General features: G+C 35.3%; 1 protein-coding gene across 5 annotated transcripts in view; it reads left to right on the top strand.

Moving 5' to 3' along the window:
- LOC114872221 (tetraspanin-5) overlaps window positions 1-23,427 on the top strand; it is a 35,931-nt gene that overhangs the window by 6,698 nt on the left and 5,806 nt on the right. For all 5 annotated transcript variants that reach the window (XM_029179212.2, XM_029179213.2, XM_029179210.2 and 2 more), the window contains exons 2-6: window positions 19,274-19,394; window positions 20,704-20,777; window positions 21,204-21,278; window positions 22,148-22,246; window positions 23,270-23,398. In XM_029179212.2, the coding sequence (XP_029035045.1) occupies window positions 19,292-19,394; window positions 20,704-20,777; window positions 21,204-21,278; window positions 22,148-22,246; window positions 23,270-23,398 (480 nt within the window). In that variant the 5' untranslated portion in view covers window positions 19,274-19,291. The remainder of the gene's footprint in view (window positions 1-19,273; window positions 19,395-20,703; window positions 20,778-21,203; window positions 21,279-22,147; window positions 22,247-23,269; window positions 23,399-23,427) is intronic.

Genomic DNA, 23,427 nt, shown 5'->3' with positions numbered 1-23,427 from the left:
TAGAACGAGTTGAATTGATAATATCGATCAGAAATGTATTGTATCTACGAATGTAGTAAGTAGAAACCACACTTCTGATAAAAACAGAATGGATAAAAAGCTTCATTGCGCGAAATCATAATACCAACTTGAATATGACCGTCATTATTTTTGCATAAACCTGATATTAAACCGTAATTCTGTTTTTATCGTTTCATTTCATCGTGTTTCTTATTACAGACAAATTGAATGCAAAATCGTACGGTACAAAAAACTGTATATTTTGATCATCCCAGTAAGACGGTTGTACAAAATCCGCGATTTCCATAAAGCTTCGTTCTGCTTTAGCTTTGCAAAGCGTCTAACCGCGAGCGGATTTACGAGCAGAGAGGAAATTTTTTAGAGTACGAACTTTGAAGAACGTTTCAAACTTCAACTTTTCCGTTTAATCTCTGCTTCTCGTTTTTCTGCTATTTCAAATTTTCAACAAAATATTGCCGTCCCCTTTGTGAATAACGTTCGTTAATTAAAACGTTAATAATAAATTCAGGGATTTCGGTTTACTCTTTGTGCATGATTCTTTTTTTAATTTTCAGAAGAAATTAATATCAATAAATTAAATAATGAAATTCATTAAAAATCTTAAAACCACTGTTGATGGCCGTCGGTAATTTTAACATAAAAGAGAATCATGCATCAGTTACACCTGAAGCTATCAGACCATTGAACGAACAATGATCATATTTGAAGATCAATGATTTATTCCTTTTTTATACATCCGGTTGACGTTTCTGTGAACAGAGAGCATTGTCGCAACAGTTGCCGGACAAAAGAGGGTTCGCCGACCCCTTGTCACGAGTCACATGGACGAATAAGTGCAGTATGCGTGCGTGAAACCCTATCTTCCGGCCACCGGAAAATGTTATGGAGAACGTTATTACAGTACCCTTCTCGCGCAGCTGCATTCTAAACGCGTTTCCGACCAAGTAATCCTTTTGTTCTGATTAGCTCAACGCGATCCTTTGATGTTTCAACCTGCCATATTGAACTCATCTAATTATTAACACGTTATTTGTCACAATGAAGATCAATGTTTGCAGTAACACCTATTCAAATTCGAATTACTAACAATAAGAGTAGCTAAAAAATGAGATTTTTAATTTCAACATTTCTATTTGACACCTTACGTGGAGGGTTAATTACCGTCCGAGGATTAATTGATTAAGATTTATTAATTGCTTTTAAAATTTATTAAAAATGTCTGGACCGACTTGTCACTTCTGTAAAGTTATATTGAAAGTTAAAATGTATTAAAACAGAAGTGAATAATGGGGGATCATTCACACCGTGGTATAATAAAGACCAAGAGTGAACGACCTGTTATTATTTGATAGTCTTTGCACACGTATGCGTGTCACGTGTAGAAGTAACCCTTTGTGTTAGTGCCGGTATCATCGTATCAGTCGTTTATTGAACGGAAGTATTAAAAATATTCTTGACCCTCGTATAATAGACATTTCCTTCAAATATTTTTTCTAGATACAGAAATTATGCAATTAATAAATATCACTTTTGACTGTTCGTTACTGTACGGCTTACCATTCGACTGACCTTTTATTACACAAGCACGGTTCGTTTAAGTAGGTCAGGTACGGAGGGCTGGATGATGCGCTCGGACGCATAAGGAGGGTAAGTGCACTTATGCTGTTCTTGCATCCGTGTCCTCAATTGTTGATGTTCCAAGTCGCCGGTTGAGTATTGGATGAGATTCACGAACGCAGTTGCACCACCGGTGAATCTTTCGTGGTCCTTGAGGACTCTTTACCTTTGAACAGAGGAGTTTGGGCCAATCGTGACCATATCGTGACGTATACAAAAATATCAACCTAAAGTTAAAGGTATATTGGAAAAATTTTTAATTTTATTTTCTGTTTTCAAAATTCTATCTAATTCAATTTGATAAATATTTTTAAATTTAAATAAACTTTTTTAAAATGTAATTCTGTCAAAACAACAATAAAGAATAAATAGGGATTATTGAATTATTTTCGTAAAAAATAATACTAGTTGTATTGTTCAGAAATAATAATAATAGTGATGAATAATGCTGTTACTGCTTTACACCGTTCTATAACTGTTTCTGAAGGTATGAATCATGCTGAATACGTGGGAGTATCATTTGCAGTATGATTACCTTCGCAACTCCTTTCATTTATGTTACTGATCTCTCAATTTTAAGATTTTCTACTTACTTTATTACGTTAACTTAATTTTCGGTGATTTTTATAAATTAGTGCATTTTTGTTAAAATTAGCAAAATGTTCAAAATTCTAATATTTAAATTAATTTAGAATTTTAGATAATCTTCAATTATAAAATATTTTTTTAAACTTAATAATAAAATAACCAGTTTCTCTAGAGAGCCCTACTGATACTCGGTGCCATACAGTTTCAAGTGCACTTTACAGATTTTTACCGCGTGAAATACAGTTTAATCGCGTTCAAGTTCAGCCATTCGTTAGAAGTTTCAAAGTACCAGCTCGCTGTTGGCTTCTGTACGCGAGAAGGCATTGTGTTGCACACATTGTGTTTGATCGACCGTATTGTTCACGAGTACGTCACGTTAGCCTCGCCCTTTTACGCAGATTTCTCTACCCTTCTACGTTTATCACTCCTACCTTTCACCCTACGCTCATTACGACCCCTCCCCTGTTGAAAGCAAAGTCATTCCTGTTGGGGTAAAATTTTCAAGTACATTGAACACAAGAGCCGCTGTTGTGTCAACAGAGGTTCGCCCTACCGGTGTAAAAGTTTCCTTTCCTCGAGAGGTATTTTATTTTAATCGTCATTCTGCCTGTTTATGGGGAATTAGAAACGCGAATTCTAAAGACTTGATGAAAAACACAGCTGATAAATTTCTTATGTGCTAACAGGGCATTTTAATTTTCATTTCTTATTAAATTTGGAAATTAATTACTTTTTAATGTAATTTAGTTATTTAATATCTTTTAGCGAAATGAAAATATAATTAATCCTTACCAGTGGATGAGAATGAGGAAGGTAGCCTGCCTGGCTAGTCTTGTCCTCTTCCTCGCCCCCAGGGACTGGTAAGGCTTATTGCTCCAGTTACTTGCCCAATGTAAATTTGGTCCAACTGATGCTCTGCTGTTATTGATTATACGTATCCTAATTTGGTGCATCCCTCCTGCTCCTTAAGGCACGTGGTCCCACTCCCCCCAGTGTGAATATGGTCCTATTAACTGCATTAATCTTAGTCCTGAAATACTGAAACCTCCATCTATAATAGCGAGACAAGGCACGAAATGAAAGACCGAAATTGTCGAATGAAATATTAAAGTCATTTTTACTGTAACAGTTAACGTGTTACGGGCTAAACTTAATCACTTTGTCCGGACATTTCGTGGGTCTCTATTGCGTGGGTCTCGGTAAAGATGTCGTGACAGAAGATCCCCAAAGCTGTCCTAATTTGAGGCGATAAATGTAAATCAGAGAGTTGAGATTCCTGTACTTTGCAAAGCTTCGTTAGCTCGGTCCGTTAGGTTTCATCCTTGGCCTAATTGCATCCCAACTGGGGCACCGGTGAATCTATCGATATTCGGCTTCGGTTACGAATATCGATATACCGGGTGTACGCGTTAATTTGCCATCTATAGTTCCTTTATACCTTCAAATTAACACGTTCAGTCTGGGAAACTTACCTAGTATCATGGAGTAAACCGAGCGACAAAATTTCCAGGATTGAGTTATAGGTCCTTAAATTTTTCATCTAATTAGTGCAGAAATTTCAATACTTTCATCAAAATTTTGTAAATTAAGTTTGGCGTCTTATGATGCTATCAGGGATTCATTCTGAATCCATTTATGAATGTAGGAAAATTTGCTCAGGAAAAACTGCGGAATCAGGCAAATTATTTCCAATTGAGATTCAATTTTTCCTCGTCTATTCGAAGAAGTCACGCGACCGTGGGTCGACTTGTATCATAAAATGAGAAATCAAGAGATTTGAATCGAGGTGTTAATTGACGTTCGTGACCGGTCCGTCTGTTCAGTACAATGACAATGATGATTTATAACGGGTGTATACGTCAAGATACGCCTACTAAAAGACTAAGTCAATCACTTTAATCACCATTTCGTGCGAGGAGTAAAAGATTGTAGAAGCCTATGCGAAATGTACCCTTGTCCTAATAAAGCTCGCCTACTTGCATGTTGTAATGGAATTATCCACTCTTCTTCTTCCTGTCAGCAGACATTTGCACATATCATAATTAACAAGCGTCAAATAATTTTATTATAGTAATTTGTTCATTTATTATCATCAGAAGAGTACATTTTAATAAGAACTCGAATGCAGTAGTCAAAATTCAAGTTCAAAGTTTGCGAAAAAAACTTATTATTTAATTACAACGAATTTCAAATCACTTTTTTTATCGTCCTAGAGTATAAAAAATACCTTATTGTAAATTTACCTGGTGAACACCAGTGGACAATAGGCTTCGAAGTTTCGGAACACATTTGCAATTTTGCACTGCATAAAAGTTAGCATCCGAGTGAATTTAATGCCGTGGAACAGAGAGAGATTCTGTCGCTCGGAGTCATAAAAGAGGATTTCCACGACCTGGTTTACTGGTTTGGTCGTCATTCTTTCTCGTGCGACAACCACGTGGCCTCCCTTAGCTCGTTACTATTCCTTTCGTATAGACGAACTTGTCGGCTGTTCGTTACGCGAGAAATATGGAATCCGGTGAATCCATAAAAATGATTCCATGCAAAAACATGATTTATTTTCTTTTTTAATAGACAGAAAATTTTTATTTTCACACGATGTAAAAAATACACCGACGATGAAAGGATTTTAGTAGAGGTAGAAGAAAAGTATAAGGTGACTAACACTCGAGATGCTCCGTTTCTTGGCTCGGTTTTCTACATCAGCGAGCCTCGTTAAATTCCCATTGGGCCTGTTCCAACTCCGTCACAGTGCAAAAGCGACGAACCATGTTTCCACGAGAGAGTGAGAATGCACGTATGCATTCATGTGCACCCTCTTTTTGCTTACCCTTCTACATCATGTAGAACAGGTAACTGTTTCTAAGAGTATGTTAATATATATTTCTTTAAAAGCTTTTGTATTTGATGGAGTAAGTCGTACTTTAATTAACACCCCTGGAAAATCATAAATTATTATTGTCCTTTTTCTTTAAGATTAATTTTAATTTAGAATAAATTTCAAGTTTTAGTCTGATAGCCCCATGGTCTCAGAAATTATAATTTAGTCCTGGCAATGACCAACCTTCGTAGCTATCGTGTTTCAACCATAATCCCAAACTTGCTGGACACACTTGATATTCTCACACGCTCTGAGGGCGAGGGTGCTTTTTTCCCACGAAGATGCTCATTCATACAAGAACCCTCGAGGGTGATTCGAACCCATGAAGCCACTTTTTATGCACCTGGTACTGTCCCAGTCGCTTATTAACCATCTTCCAAGGAGTAAGAGGTTTAAATACAGATTTTTACTCTTTGGAGTAAAAAAAAGGGATGAATCTTCTTTCCTTGCATAATTTGAATATATTAACACTTTAAAGGGGAAGGAAAGTGCTTTCTCTAATTTTTTCTTTTTAAATGGATTTCTATAGAAATATTTATTTTACTGGTATCTGCACGTATATATAATAAATAATACAAATAATTAAATTACTCAGGAAATTAATACTATATTTAAAATTTCTAATAGAACTAAAAAAATTTTTAATTTTTTCAATAAATTACGTTTATGTACATACCAGTAATTATACGAATAGTCGAAACTTCTCCAGGACGTTGTGTGACATCTATTTTACTTCATGGTTCATGAATATTTAACAATCACACGTAATTGTATGTACCATGAATTTCCGAGCACTGACTCAATTTGTACGTTATTCAGTTTCCTATTGTATTTAACGAGGCAAATATTGAACTGTGATATAATGTAAGATCTTTCCAGGTGAAAATTTCCTTCCCTCAATTATTTAAACGCTTTGGGAAAGCAAACAGAGTACCAACATATATTAACTTCCTGTTTGCTATTTAGAATTTAAGTTTATTAAATCAACATTTATATACATTGAAATTCATTTCTAGATTGCAGATTCTAGAATTATTTCTAAATTTCGAATTTCTATATTACACGTTCTCTTAAAATTATTAGAAATTCAGGTATATTTTATTTTCGTCACTTTTACTGTTCGACTTGCGAAATTAGTCTGCGTCAATAATTGTCCTCTCTCGTTCCGGATTTCGATCAGAAACGCTTGGACGGCTCTTTCCATCAGAATCCTTCGTCCGCGTGTTCCGACGTTCCGGAAATTATTTTATCCTCCCTGCAGCCTTCCGTTTCATCGATGTCTACTCTCCTTTCCTTCCCTTTCGCTTGCTTCTCTGCTCGTAAATTTCATTTCTATGAAACTTCTATGTTCAGCACTAGCTGCACCTATATATTGTTCTTTAGAAAATAAAACAATTAGAAACGAGGTAGCTTTTCCTATGTTCTTATAAAAGAATCAAAAGAGAAACAGGGTAGCTTTTCAAGAGAGGATTAAAATCTTTGGGGTCTTATATTCAAAACAAAACTTTGGTTTATTTTACTGTAGAAACTCGTTTTCCTTTTGATGTTGTACATAAAAATAGTTCATATTATTTTCGTTTTAAAGAATTATTCTCTTGAAATAAATTTCTCTGTTTGTGGAAAGAAAAGTTGTTAGAAAAATGACTTTTCTTTAATCTTTGGACGACGGACCAGGGAGAGAGTCCGAAATTTAATTCAATTTCGTGTTTCATATTTTTGAATCTCAGCCTCAGAATATTTCTGTCGCCATCTTTTCAACTTTCAACCAGTACAAAAATTCTATCTTCTACCTTCTGAAGATGCTATTCTTGCGGAAGGCAATCAAACGACTTTTTCCCATTTTCCACGCAACGAAAATGTCACGAGCCTTCGTTTCCTCGAGTGGGAAACTTTCTCGTCGTCTGTATAGTCGAACGAAAAACAACGAAAGAAAAACTCTATCCCTCCTCGTATCGGGAGTTTCCACGAGTTCGCTCGATTGGCGGAAGTTTTGCTTTGTCGCTTACAGTTTACGTTAGACCAGGAAGTCTCCCACTCGAACGTCTCTTCGATCCATTCTATGAATCTCTTACACCATTAATGCAAATCTCTGGGAAAACAAAACGTTTTCACGATTTGAAATCATAGTAAGATTGTTGAGAAAGAAATATGAAAAATTTGACAAAATTTGATGCAAAATAATACTTCATTTATATTAATTTAAAGCTTAAAATTAGTATTCTTAATATAACGTAGGAGGAGGGGGGCAAAAAAATGATTTTCCATATCTTATTAGCATCAGGATAATAAACTTAATTTTCTTTCGTTTTTAACCCTCCCCTCCCTCACCCACCCCTAGTTTCACTACTGTAGAGGTTCATTATATCTTTGCCCTCAGTTCATCCACCAAGTTCATCCCATTTCTCCTCTTTCGAAAGAAAAATTAGCAATAATAAAGTTACGGTGCACGTTTCTCGAAACTAATATCCCCGCCGTGTACAATTTCCCCTTCGCAATATGGAGTGTCGTGGAAACTATGGCGAGTCGCGTTATGGATTCGGTAGCTCTAACTCCTTAAATTGCTTTATTATGAGCCATAGTCGGAAGGTGGAAAGGGGTCGTGAGTTAAGTGTCGTACAGGTTGCACACTCGAAACTATTCCAGCTACGGAAGTCGACGTATAAATCCTTGATATCCGTTGAAACATCGGCCATTTCGCAGTTTATCTTGAACGGATATGCATGCACGCCCGCATAAATTCCTGGACGAAATTGGACTACGTACCTGGTAACTTTCGTGTCATCGTTATGCATGTTTCATAAATTCTATGATTTTATGAAATTTTCTGTCGTGGTAAATTAAAATCCTTACGATGACCGCGAAGGGAGACAACGAGTTTCATTAAAAAATTTATTTTAGTCAACTTCACAGGCAAGTGGTACAACTGCACATTTTTGCATGAATACTATCGCCCTTGGTGGTAGTAGTATTAAAGCTATGGCCTATAGGGAATTGCATGCGAGGGTGGTAGCAGGGGAAGAGGAGCAAGCACGGGGGTGCATATGTTTGCACTGTGATAGCTGTAACCGCCAGCTATGTTTATTCCAACCCAGTTTGTAAAGCTAACTTTAAATGGAAATAACCTACCCCTCTGCATTCTGTTCCTCCATCTCTACCTTCATTACAATCTTCTGTTTTATCCTTGCTTCTATGCTTCTTGCACTACCCCTTAGTTTATTGCATTCTTCGCAATTGTTTGAAATGAACGAAATTAAAATTAGGGCTCTCTCCATGGTCCGCCGTCCAATTCCTTTGCAATTGTTCGAAATGAACGAAATTAAAATTAGGGCTCTCTCCATGGTCCGCCATCCAATTCGTATCTTCTATATACGCAATTTTGTTATTTATTTTCAACTGAGGAAGTTGTCGACGTGCTTCTCTTTAACGAAGCATGTATTATTTATGGTAATTAGTCGAGTAATATAATCTCAGAGGCGAAACAATAAACGCGTTCTATTCATTTTACTTAATTTATCTTCACGGTGTATGTTTCATCTGTATAACTCGGATTACGGAAGTTTCCTTAGCAAAGCATGAATAGTTTCATTATTTGCGAACTCTGGAAGGTAGCTGAAGGAAGCGATGGAAAAATATGGGCGAGACTCTTAGAAGGGGTAAACTCATTTATATCTTTCCTGTTTGGGAAACGCGACTTTTCTCTTTTCGCAAACGAATGCTCGTAAAATAGAAAAATTCAATCTGGATTTTCGCTATTAACTGAACTTTTCTCAATTCGGAAAAACGATGACAAACTTATGAATATATGACAGCAGCCTTCAAATTGTCAATTTAATGTAAAAATTTTAATTTTTACTTTCGTTAAAAGAAAGCTTTTCGAAATGAAATCAAAGCCCTGTACAGGAAACTATTTGAAAAGGCAAGTGTCTGCAGTTACTCGGGAGAAATTTCATGAAAAATTTACAGCTATGCAAAAAGGAACAAGGACCATTATATGACAAAGAATGAGATTTACTTTGAAACGAGGAACTGAAACAACAGCTGCGTTGTTTTTCCTTATTTCTATTTGCAATTCAGCTTTGTTTCGAAATGGATTTCGAGTGGGACGGGATGCAGGATGCCAATTCCGACAATGCATCACGTTCGACAACCGAACAGATATTTGCAATCGCGACGATTCATTATTTATTTACGAGACAGGTGGAAAGGAAAAATAGCACTGTTTCGAGGAGTTCGTGACGAAATTTCGAAGCGACAAACGAATCAATCAACGGTAGATTGGAAATTGAAACTCAGCTTCTCGGAGAATGGAATTAAATTAACTTAAAATTAAATTAAGTAAAACTAAAATATCAGGAAAATTTATATATAGATTGAATTATAATAATTTTTATGTTATTATGAATAATAATAACTTTTTAGGTTTAAAGTAGTTTTATTTTTTCAGAGGAAGAATTGATTACTTGAAATTATGAATAATAACAATTGTAAAATATTTTAAAAATATATATTTATGTATATTGATTAATACAAAATTTTGTGGACGGTTTGGTTTACAGTTGATAGAAGTATAATGACAAACTCATTTAGTTGTTTGATGTTGTTGCTATGCTAAAACGCGGCAGAGTTAGGTGCGGCAGCACAGATTTACATCGTGTTGTCGAGTGTTGTACAGATCGAGCGGGTGTAACAGCCGTGTCGTGCTAATTAGAAGACGTTACTTCCTCTCTGCTAAACACGGCTGGTCCGTGGTTAATTTACACTCCCGTTGTTTATTAAAATCCAGTGTTCCAAGGGAATGAAACTGTTGCATGTAATTGGAATTCATGGTACAATAGTATTTTACATGTAGTCGGAAGCAACTGCAGAAACAGGATGAAATAAAATTTCTTCTTCCAGAAGAAACAATAAATTTTTCTTTATAATTAAATCTAATGTTGTTTAATACTTTCGAGTGTTTCAGTACGTTTTATTTTTTTTTGATGATTTATCAATTATACAAATTTCAATTAACAATAATTCGTGCTTATACTTGGTATTATTTTAAACGTAAAATTAAAATTCTTATATATTTATAAAATATCAAGGAGGACAAGGTTAACGAATCGATGTTCCAAGAATAAAAGGCACAGATAGAGGAGCAATATAACGTTCAAGATCCTTTTCCAATATCTCCTTTAAATTTTATCAACTGCCTTCACTTCATCTCTCATAAATTTCATTGCAATTTAATAACCCACCGGTGTGACATCCGAAGCGTGAAATATTTTCTGATTAAACGTAGGGTAATTTCGAAATTCTGAGTAGACTGCTCGCGTTGAAATATTTATTTCGAAGCATACGCAAATTGAGAAACCGGAGAAACGTGCATTAATCGTAGCCGCTTATGCTTCATTATGCAGTATCGGTCGTGTACACGTTTCCAGGATTACATAAACGATGCAGGATGACCATGCGTCGCTTTGAATTATTCCAAATGGTTTTGTCTCTTTGGACTCTTAAGTCCTTTTGTTAGTCTAATATTTTCATTCTTTTTACCGGCTTTGCAATTATTGTTTCATTAAAAAAAAAATTCATTTATCATTTGGTCATTATTGTTAAGTTGTTAATATTTTCAAGATGGGTCTAAAAAAATCTTTGGAATATTTTTGTGTCTTTGGAACACGAAATTTCGAAAGTTTCCATGAACTTTTTCTTTTTGATTTACCGATCTTCCCTAAGTCTACCTGTACTTTATTCTTTCCAATAAGATCCTCCGTGTCTTCGATCCTCTCGTGCTTCCATCACGACAAATTGGGAGCGTCAAATTTAATAAACTCCTCGTCGAAATCAAACTACGATTTCAGCACAGTTCTTTTGGCCGTGTTATACCCAGTCTCGTTGTTCTCGTCTTTCAAGGATTAGTAAGATTGTCGAAAGACGATGCTGACGAGAACAATAGAAGGCGGATTAACGGGCTTCGATATAGGGCATCTTCTTGCAGGGCGACGAGGAAGCAGTGTCGAGTAATTAACGCGACATCGCTGCTTGTCACCCTTCCTTTGATTCTACGTCTCCTGGAACACCTATGTATTCTTTTCATTTAATCGTTTAACGAGTTCTGTCACTTTAGGAGACTTCAAAGTGATAGCAAAATCCTAATAAAAATAAAAACCATTTTTCTCTGCTTTGCGAAATGATTTTCTCGTCGGTACTGCTTGGAAAACAATTATATTTTACTTTATATTACATTCTTGTTGTATTATTTTCTGTATTTTCTGGGCACGTTTACACGGACAGCTGAAGGAATTGGAATACGAATCGCGTATAATGTTTCGATCTGATCCAAAGAAAATTGCACAGGCATGCGACTATTTGTTCTGCATTTCCGTACGTTCTACAGTGACGTGGACAAATGTTTCACGGATCTGGGTGTTATTTGAATAACATTATCTCAAAATGGTTATTCAAATCATATATCGTCTGATTTGACTGTAAAGTATACGGTTATTTAAAAAAAAAAGAAATTTTTATTTGTGATTTGTTATGTTACTTTATTAATTATTTTATTTGAAATTTAGGCATGGAAAGACTATTTCAATTATTTGAAAAATGAATCGTTTGAAATTTTTCTTTCATATTAATTATATTATTATTCGTTAATGAAATTAGTAATAATTCATGAGAAGATAAAAATGATTGAAAGAGAGAATAAACCATTAACGACTGCGTTTTATGAATCGAGCAATAAATTTGAAAGAAATTTCCCACTGTAATTGCAATGCATCGCGATCAAAACTTTCTCAGCGAGAATAAAGTCGTTCAAGGTAACCGTGGTATGAAATATATCCATAGACGGAGAACAATTTTCCCATAGAGAATCGACTAATAACAGTCTTTTAGGTCTTTCCGATTGAACTTCTCTCATATTTAACGTCTTTCCAAGGCGCGCCTTCGTGGCAGAAAAGCTGCTAGTTTTTCCGATACTTGAACGATAAATCAGCCTGAATCGGGTGATACACGACGGGACATTAAATGATTGCTCATCTAGGGAATTCACCACCGCACATCCGCCTGCTTAGCGCGATTGCATCGTTCCTGTTATTTTTATCGGTACAATTACGCGCATGTAGTTACTGTCCCCTTTTCGAAGGGGGCCACATCGATAGAAACAAGGAAACGCGTTCGTCGACCATTTTGTACCAGGGAAAAGCTGGTACACATTCCCTACGACGGTTAATCAGATTTTTCCGCAATCAGTACTTTGTTTATTTTTCAAATCAATCTGAAGGTACATGGATTGTAACGAAGCGTGGCACTGTTTCCACCTTGCTGGGTTCAACGTGATTTCTTTTCGAATTGACGCCATCTTGGATCATATTTGAACATCATTATTTAATAAAAGAAGTTAGGAAAGGAAAGTATGTTTTAATATAAATTTTATCAATTCATGATTTATAGCTTTACAGTAAATTGATTTTCATTTGCCGATAATGATGCTTTTATAAAGACTGCATAAAAATTGTTATCGAATTAACTAGGAAAATTGTCGCAACTGTTGAGTGGAAAATGCAATTATAATTTTCTGCTGCTTAAAGCATCTTGAAAATTATTCTGTTACCGTCAATGCTTTCGAAGTTCAAGGTAAGGAAAAGTTCGGCGACTTTAATAAGAGCTAACTTTTATCAAGTTTTAACGATGGCACCGGACTTATTCTTTAAGACTTTTAATGCCATTAATTTTCCACGACTGTTGAATTATTACCGACAACTTTCGATGCGTTTCTTCAAACTTTTTATGTATTCAAGGGAAGTTTGATTACGAAATTCTAAAATAAATAATTTTTTTGTTTCTAATAAAATAATTTCACATCCTTGGTTCAAGGTTCACATCCTTGTTTCCAACATTTTTCTTTTTTTTTAAATGATAATTTGTCTCTTTTTGAATAACTATTACATAAAAATTATCATAAAAAAAAAAAAAATTTTCAGGAACCAAGGATTTGAACCGAGAACCTTCAGATTGCGAGTCATGGAACCGCTCCGTGGTGAAACGCATGACTCGCAATCTAAAGGTCCTCGGTTCAAATCCTAGGTTCCCAATTTTTTTTTTTTTTTTATGATAATTTGTATCTTTTTGAATAACTAAAATTCTATATAATTCTAAACTAAAATTCTATATTCTATTTTGACTAACTTTAATTATTAATATCTTTTAAACAATTAACCGTCTGCCCTCAAAACGGGGTATCAGCTCGACGAGCTCTACGAGCTGGCAAAGTTTCATTAATAAGTGAGTGTAACACTTGGGTAGTTCTCCGTATGAGTAGAATTACCAGTGACGTTTGCGCCCTTAGCTCATAAATGGTCGAAACTCTTGCTGGTTGTCTCTGGTGTTTCGCAGAGTTCGCGGCAGGAAATTCTAGGGAAGAAAAAGGAACTCGACGGTTAACGAACGCACGAGCTGACAATGTAAACGGAAGGATAAATTCAACGTTTTAGTAGTCACCCTAGGGAAATTAAGAACCACGATTCGAGTGTTGATACCAATTTGCACTTGATGAGTAAACTCGAGAAAGAGTCGCGTCTCGTTGTTTCTGCGGCAAACTCGTAACACCGACATTTTCTGTGTACTTAGATTTCATGGGACTTTACGTTACCGTGCTGACTGCTGTGTATTATACAAGATTACAGTAGCTACCTCGTCGCCCCTTCTGTTCCACGGTAAATGTCCCATGTTTGCGAATTTTAAACTCGCCTTTTTTATTAGCTTTAGGAAGAGAAGGGTAATATTTAACCATGGAATAAAAGATCGGGGTTAATTGTGATATTTCAATTAAAATTAAATTAAAACTTTCAAATGAAACATTCGAAACACTTAATTTTTAATTTAGAAGGGAAAGGATTAAAGAATCAAATTGAAATATTATAATTTTATTTTTTCTCTGAAACTGAAATATTTCACTTTTATCCGAGACAAAATTTATAATGCAACCATGGAAAGAGTAATTCCAGGTGTCAGCGATTTTCACGATGCACCTACTTGAAAGGACTTTTATGAAGATGCGCCTTATAGGCACCTGTTTGTCTCCGGACGCTAGTATTTTTCACGTAGCTTGGTATTACTCCAGCCAGAGGTGGCAGAACGTACGTCACTGGAAATTTTAAGCCGTGCAATTTCTGCAGCCCGTAAATTCTTCACTCATCCACTTCTGTCTCTCATCCTGCTTTCTTTTTTCCCCGCAGGAACGTAAACACGTATGCTGCCTCTTGCCTCTGTAATGAAACTATGAACTTGAAACGAACCTAACTTCCCTTTACGACGAGACTTTTCGTCTCATTTCTTTGTTATTTCGTCCTGACGTTTCTTTATACAGGTCGTCTCAAAAGGAAAGGGGATCATAAAAATTATCTGAAGATTCTTTTTTCATCAATATTTAATCTTCGAACAGTGGAGCCAAAATTCCAATAAAATTGGGGCTCTCTTCTGTACTTTTTATTGTAGTTACAATTTTGTTTATATAAGGATACTTTTCTTTTTTTAATATAAGTATAAGGGTTTGCTTTTATAGTACGTTGATTCAGAAAGAAGTTTCAACGATGTTCGAACAGTAGGACGATGAAATCGAGGAGGAAAATAAAACGATTGAACGCCTCTGGTGCATTCCCTTTATATTACTCTTCCTAGCACTCGTTCCAGAATCATTTATCGCCGTGCTGCACTCGTTGCTTTTATACGCGGGCTGAAAACCATAAAGCGAGTTTATTGCTTTTTAAACAATTTCCGGCGTGTGGCAGTATTAAAATAAATGAACAAAGTCGATCAATTCGTTTGTTACTTTTCGATTAAAAGAAAAGAAAAAACAATATTGATATCTGTCACGAGTTATGATTATATTTTTCTTTCCAATCTGACAGATTGTTTTGAATTTTCTAGTTGAAATTTCGATATATCCTGACGTTATATTTAATAGGGCCAATGAAATGATGATCAATGGGAGTCGTGTAAGCGATTACGTGTATCAATTCATCATACTTTGCGATCAATCTTATTTTTCATTTCTTTCTGTGTTTTCATTTTTCAACCTGTCTACTTCAGTTAAACTATCCATTGTACATTATTGTGCACAATTGTTCTCCCTAGAGAATTTCTTTTTTTTTTATCAACTATGGCTTTCATTGTTCAATTTATATCCACGAATAATTGAAGCTAATATTGATCAAATATTCCACTTTTGCACCGCATGGTTTATGAATAATATCGGCCAGTTTACGGCAATAGCGATTATCAACTATTACCGATAAATATGCGGTTATTCGTGGGCGTTCTGAATTGCGAGCCACCTCGCGTACCTGGTACGTGATAGTAAAATAAAGTATTACCTCTATTTCGCACGTTTATCGTAAAACATCATAGGAATACGGGCGACAATTATTGTGCATTCGCAGAATTGGCAAACGTATGCCGGATTCGTGATCAGAATCGTTAAAAATATTTAATCCAACCCCAAATAATGACAACTAGTATTTTAATAACAATATACTTTACATCCTTGCAAACATTTAATGGAACATTTTTGAAATTAAAAAAGAACAAAATTCAATTTTTCTCCTTTCAACGCTTCAGCAATTTGTTTCAATTCTCCACTAATTAGCCGTGTATAAAGTTTTGCAGAGTTTAAATAATGTTCGTGCAGTTCTCGTAATATGAAACTATTTTGAAATACCTATGTACAGAATATTTGAAAGTTAAACTATTTGAGCGAGCTATTACAACATGCAGAAGTCTCTCGTTATATTGCCACTGACGGGTCTGTAGAAGCGGGAAATTTGTCAAATTTCAAAGCTCTCGTTTGAAAGGGGGAAATGACATAAAAATGTACAATTTTCATAAACTATGATGATAGAATGTGAACGTCAAATCGCTGACATGGCAATATAACGAGAGTCTAATGTATTTAAGCATGCTAAAAATTAATTTCAAGGAGAAGTTAGAATCTATAATAAAAATTGGCCCAGTTAAGCTCCGCTCGGTGGATTCTACAGGTACTTCCTTAACTATTCATTTCTTTAATTCAATCTGGTATCATCGCGACCTTTCGCGGAAAAAGATTTTTCTGCAGATAGTCGGCTCTCCTTGCTCCTACATCGTGTTAACCCCACGGGTCCATCCCATTTGAATAATTGAAAAAGTAGCCCACCCTGACGGATACGCCGGAGGGTGAAAGTTTAAACACGAATGGTAGCCGACCAGAGGAGAGAGTAATTACACAACAGACACTGGCCTATTCCTGAATTCATGGAATATGAATACGTTCACTGAACCGTGAGAGCTTCCCTCGTATTTTCGAGCAAACAATTTTACCTTATCTAATAATTTGTTGAAGATGATGTTGTTCGCAGTATTGGGTAAAATTACCCTTGGTAAATAATTTTTAAGTAAAAATGAAAATCATTAAATAATTATAAATTTACTATCATAAATTGTTGGTAACAATAGTTTTTAATTGTGCCAAATATAACCACTTTTCCTTGAGAAAGGGTTTACATAATCAGCGAAACTTTAATGAAAAAATTCTGAAAGTGTTACGTGTTCTGGTATTTCGATTAAGCTAAAGAATTCACGGAATTGCATTTATGGAAATTGGAGGTTATCCGAGAATCTTCAATATGGCGGCGAATTAAAATGGCCGCGATTTCCGTTATCGCATGATCGGGTACCATATTTGTGAAATGAGAAAAAGGAAGAGAAAGGAAAATGGAATTTATCTAATTTACCGAAGACAATAGAATATTTGTTTAAAATAAATATTGTTACTGTATTTCTTGTTACAATTTTATATTAATATGAAATTTATACTTGGTAATTTGGAAACCAATTACCAGGAACCTGAAGCTTCACTGCATTGAAATGAAATATTTTACCCCGAGGAGTTTTTATTTCACCCAACAGTGAAATCTCGCGTTTGTTCAAGATCGCAAATTAGTTCGAAGACAATAATCAAGGAATAAGTCAAAGAGCTTCTCGGTCGAACAATGAAGCTTCCTACCCATCGCTCATCGTCTATCATGTTTTTATCAAAGAATTGGCACCGAATGAACCGGACAGCCAACTGAAAGGGCACTTCATCCGCTCTTATTGCCGCGAGGCGTTTCCAAGTTTGTTTGAGTTTAATTGAGCTTGAAAGTTTCCGACTTGTTGTCTGAATCCACCCCTGCCCGTACTTTCCTCCATTCACCTCACCGACGGCGTCGCTACCGTGAAAACGATTTCGATGTCCAGGTTAACACTCGAAACTTTCTATACCGACGACGGTTTTGTATTTTTATAATAAATTCTGTGTTGCTTCAGAATAGTGCAGGATCTTTATAATATCTGGGGATCAATGTTGTAAATTTACAAATTTGAATTCTACTGTAATTTCTGTGGTTTCCTTTCTACCTTGAGAAGAATAACGAGTGACGCGAGTTGACACTATCGTACAACACTCTGACAGTATTAATTCGCTCGGTAAGGTTCATTTTATCGTTTCGCGGATCTGTTATCGTGTATTAATTAAAACGTATTAAAATCACGTGAAAACGCTTGAATAATTCATCCTGAAATGTTATGGATGAACGAGTCGAATTGGTTCGGCCGCGTTGGAATAAATTAATTTGAAATCAATTAAAATAAGAGAGCGAGGAACAGATTGATCGGTATGTGAGCAAACAGTTTGCTTCTCTCGCAGACTGATTTTTGCGTCCAATCAATTGTAAATATTATTCAAACGCGTTGCTTTTTCAGTTTCACACGTTTCATTTTTAACCCCGCATTGATCCATCCTTGCCGGATATTTTTCATCCGAATTCTCTTCATTCAGTATTATTTACTTCCCGTCTCTTTGAATTTTTCAAATTCCATTCAAAATAAGAATATAAAGCACAACAATGTTACATTTAATAAATTCTTCAGTGATGGCATTTTAGTATTTTAATCAAAGCCAAAGTAAAATTGCTAATTACGTATGAAAAATAATTAAAAATTTTTATAAATTTTTTATTATTTTAGTCACAAAGCAGATGAGACTTAGAATTTATTTAAAATTTAATTAATATTGCTAAAGAATTTTTAATACTAATGAATGTATTAAATATGGAATCTCTATTCATTTCATTCTGCATAAAAACAACCATCAAAAAAAAAGAAATGAATAAACTAAATGAATAAACCTCTTTCACCTGGCCTTGTTTCATTCAACACGTACATCTTTCTTTTTCAGTCGCTCGTTACAAGCTCTATCTTATGGATTTCACGTTCAAATTAAAAAAAGCTTGGCATTCGTTTCTATAAAAGCAAAAGTTTTATAACGAGCAATTGTGAGACCCTCTGACCTACTTTTAACCCTTGTAAATGGAGTATCCCCATAAATTATTATAATATGACACAGCACGTATGAAAATTATTCAACGAACGGTTAATCAGATATGTGTCATTTTTCATATTTCGCGTGCATATCTCATTATCTAACACTGCAACCGTGATTAATTACTTCCTAAATGATTTGGTTGATCATTGTTAATGCATGTAAATTATTTTACTGTTATATAGTGAATATGTATGTTATTAATTATTGAAAATTAACAAATTTTAAAGTTTAGAATTATAAATGATGATGGAATTATCACAGTGCTTTCATATTTTTATATTTTTTGAAGTATTTATTGTATAAAATTAGCAATTGAAATACAAAAATGATCGCCTTTGATATTCCACGCTCTCTTCAATCTCGCGTTAGTGCCTTTTAAATGCATACTAATTGAGCTAATGCAAACGTTTTTTGCATCAATCGAGCAGAATGAAACTCTCGGTGCATCGTAATAGCACCGAATAGAGTAAACACGTCTAGACGCATGCGGACGCCGACGGTGTATTGATTACTAACCGAAGTAAGAGTGCAAAAACCAAAAATGCTTAAACATAAGTTACTATCAATAGAGTGATCATTGATATTTTCATTAAAAATGAAAAAAGATTATCGAAATTTATCAAAACATTTTTAGTTTTTATTTATTAATTTGAAATTTATTAATATTTTTTAATATTTTGCTCGAGGATACAATTATTGTAGGTATAATTTAATACAATATTTTTCCACAGAATTCTCTCATTTTTATTCAATTCTAACTTCACTTTTTTTTTCTGTTTCAGTGGCTGGGTTTGGGCATTATGGCTGTGGGTGTCTGGGCATGGACCGAAAAGGACACATTTAATAATTTATCCCGCCTCACAAACGTCGCCCTCGACCCAGCATTTATTCTCATTCTAGTCGGTAAGTGACAATTTCTGTTTCTTCTTTTTTCATATTATTTTGTCAAGAATTCTTTAGTCATTTGTATGAGAATATCCTAATCAGTCCCCAGTTCCTTCCAAGTAAATTTTTCCCAATTGCCTGCAGCTCCATGTCCCCTTTTCTACAGTAGTGCCATTTTTTAAAAGGCCCATTTACAAATTAGCGCATTTTCTATCGCGTTTTTCATCTATTCACGATGCGGTACCTATTATCGACACGACGACATTCTAAACTTTGCAAATCGCGTTGTAACTTGGATTACCCGGGATGTACAGAAGGATTACAAGGAGCATACCGCAGAAAGCCGTTCTAGTGACCGGTCAACCACGGTCTAGTGGAACGTAAGGGTGGAGACTGCGGAATGTCCAGAGAGCAATTCAAACATTCAGCCACAGGGTACCGTTTGCTGGAAACGCGCACCGATCAAATCGAATTTGCACGTGATCTGGCCCTTAGCTGGCAAAAGAACGAGCCTCTGAAGGGCCGGCTTTTCGAGGTTCGATTTGCGGATAACCACGTTTCGTTTGACTCGTACTACCGACGGGAAAGCAATTCGTTTCGCGCGAACCTTCGACCCCTCGGACAACTGGATTTTCTCCTGTCCGCTGAGGGGAACTACCCTCGTTGTTTCCTCGTCGAGCTTAAATTGTATCGCGAAAGATATTTTATGTTCGACATTAATTTCTCAAATTTTGAAGGTGGTTAATAAACCTGACTTTCAGGTTTGCTAGTCCCTGATGGAAAATCCAAAAAATCAAATATTTCACTGTGTGAAATCCACTTTGACCTTTTACTTTACTTAGACGATCAAACTCACTGAATATTGGTGTTTGAGTTGCCTTCATATTCTCACGTCGCATATCGAGATCAAACGATCGCTCTGAATTTTTATGCAGTTTTATTACTGTGACCGTAAAGTAATTTCGACGTAGGAAAGTTTCTCTCGCCAATTCGATTCGATGCGTGTATATACAAATCAGGTTTTTATAAGGAAGATGGCGATATAGGGAAAGCAAGAGATCTTAAAAGTTTGGATCTTGTTAAAATTTAACAAATAACAATTTATTTGTTGGAATCTTTATTGGAATCAATAATCTTCTACAATATTTTTTGATAATTTTTCAACCCCCATAAGTTAGAATTTAGGCAATTTTGAAGAAATATAGGAAGAGGTCGGGAATTTCGTTGCCAAGCTAATACATCTTCCGTAACATCTTACACCTTCTGTTTTCGATCGAGAAAATAGAGTACTACCGTCGGAATCACGTTTCTCCTTGTTTTATTGCAGGTACAGTGACATTTATCATCGGATTTACCGGGTGTGTCGGTGCACTCAGGGAAAATACGTGCCTCCTAGCTGCGGTGAGTACTTAGATCATCAAATTTTCATAGTTTCCCGTAATTAACAAATAATTTCCTGAAACTTCACACCTTAACTGAAATTTAATTTCGTAAGATGCTAAATTAAATTTCACCCAGTGAAAAAAGTAGAATTTTTCTTTTATTTGAATAAAACAGGCAACAAGTTTAAGCAAACTCATTTTTATATTTTTAAGAACCATATAAAAAATGTTTGAAAATTATACATTATAAAAGTATGTTCATTGTATACGCGTCTTTTGAAACGTCCTGTATATTATTGAAGTACCTTGGTGCACGTTTCATTTTGCTTTCATAATTTTTGTCGGGTTTAATTATAAAAACCTTTTTCTAGCTAGATGTCTGTATATATCATCACTTGTGAAATTGAAGTTAATTAAAGTGTTCTTTTGTGCGAATTTATTACAGTATGCGATATTCCTGGCCCTACTGCTACTAATGGAGATAGCGGTCGGTGTGTTAGGCTTCGTCTTTAAAGACTGGGTACGTTTCAATAGGAATATATTAATTAATTTGAAGGAATTGTTGAATGTACAGGGTGGTCCATTAAAAAATGAACATCTAATTATCTTCTTTCCATATAAAAATATCTAGGGCCTAATTGGCAAAAAATTAACAGAATTCAGTAGAGAATTTCACAGTTTTCGGATCTTCTAGAATTAATTCCATAATTAATTCGTCTAAGACAACGTTCTCTACTTCAATCGCAATTTGTTCGAATGCAAAGGAACGCATTTACTTGCAATACCATTATTCCTTTGTCCCGCGTCGTCCGTTTGCAAAGAATAGATTTAATGAGCTCTCAGACCTCGGGAATAAATTAAGGGACAAACAGAAGTACAGGAAGCGTTTAATTCTGCCCTTATTTGTAAAGCCCGTCGCATCACTCTGGAAATGAAAATCTCGGTGAGCTGAGACTAGATATGAGAATAATTTCTTGTTCTCAGTTTGAAATGGCCTCAGGTTACCGAGCTTAATAGTTCTGCTGCGATGACAAGCTACCGAATTACCTTAGCAAATAACCTTTATATTTTCTTACAAATTTCAGCCATTTTATCAAATATTTTGTTGCCAATTATTTTTACTGTATATTGTCTTTTTAATTCCAGATTCAAGGATGTTAAAGTGGTCCTAATAAATGAACCACCCTGTATAATGCAATAATTAATTACAGTATAAAAATGAAACTTTATTTTGGGGCACATAAATTATTGATTTCTTTTTTATATTTAAAAAATATTCAAAAATACCAATTTCAATTCTAGGAAGCCATCTGTTCAAAAAGAGTTAATAATTTAATGTGCCCCAAAATAAAGCTCAACTAAAAATAATATTATAATTCGACTGCACAGATAAAGTCACAAGCTACTGGTGGCTTCCAAGCGTTTATCATTCACTACAGGGAAGACCCTGATCAACAGAATCTTATTGATTGGATTCAAGAAGATTGGGTATGTATCTTACAATTATTTCAAGCGATATTTATTTATAACGTTCGAGAAGGTTCGAGAGACGATGACAAACATCGAATAGTTTTCTCGAGTACTCAACTAGCAGTGCCTTCGTAGAAATCGTTAATCGATGGTTTGCCAATCAATTGTGGTTTACGAGATTTCAATAGAAACGCCGGCATGCTGCCGCAATTCCGGCAATCCTATCAGTTCAGTTGCACCACCATCTCTCTACAGTGTGCACTGGCCAAACCCTCGGGACTCGCTCGCTTTCATTTATAGATGGTTAATGAAATGCTTAGTACTTCGACTTTGTGCCACGCGAGAGAAACGCGATATTGATTGGTGCTTTGTTTAGCACACGTTAGCTTTATCTACTAAACGATTGGATCAAAATTTAATTTAATTAATTTCTTGAGAGCCTTTTTATCATTTTATCATAAAAATATCTAATTAGCGTCAAATTGAAAATATAATTTATAAAATTCAAACAACCCTTCCTAGACAGTGGAGTTTAATAAAGGTCTTAGTGTTTTGCTATGGAGATATCTGATGTCTGATTCTCCTATTCTTCCCTCCTTTTTACTTCTGTTTTTAATATCAGGTTCGTTCGTTTCTCATCGCGAGATTCCTTTTGACTTCGTCTCCGCACATCGTCTCCTGTGACCCTTTGTTCTCCTCCACTTCACCTTTTTTCCCACTATAAAATCGCATATTTAATATCGTCCCGTCTCGATCCGGCGGTTATGAAATTATTTATGATCGCGTTTGGAATTCATACGCAACCATTGCTCTCGTTGAAAGTACGATTGTGGTCGTTTCTTCTCGAACGGCGTGCAATATTTTTGCAGAATAGATAAACATTTTCAATACTTTAGAAGCTTTTACGACCGGGTTATTGTGTTTTGATATTCTTTGACAGGCAACAGGAAAAATAAAATAGACCCGTTAAAGAATTTGTAGCAATAAAAAAATTTATCGTAGCATAAAATCGAGAAGAAAATAAAAATTTGATTTTTACAGTTGCAGTGCTGTGGCATCGAGGGCCCTAAAGACTGGGATCGCAATAATTATTTCAATTGTTCGTCGAGCGATATTGGCTCGAGGGAAGCGTGCGGCGTGCCTTTTAGCTGTTGTAAACGAAAGCCAAATGTAATTTTTCAATTCCATATTTAACTACT

Source organism: Osmia bicornis, chromosome 16, assembly GCF_907164935.1.
Source record: "Osmia bicornis bicornis chromosome 16, iOsmBic2.1, whole genome shotgun sequence".
Classification (NCBI taxonomy): domain Eukaryota; kingdom Metazoa; phylum Arthropoda; class Insecta; order Hymenoptera; family Megachilidae; genus Osmia; species Osmia bicornis.
The sequence above is the reverse complement of the archived record's forward strand: the minus strand, read 5'-3'. Positions and strand labels throughout refer to the sequence as shown.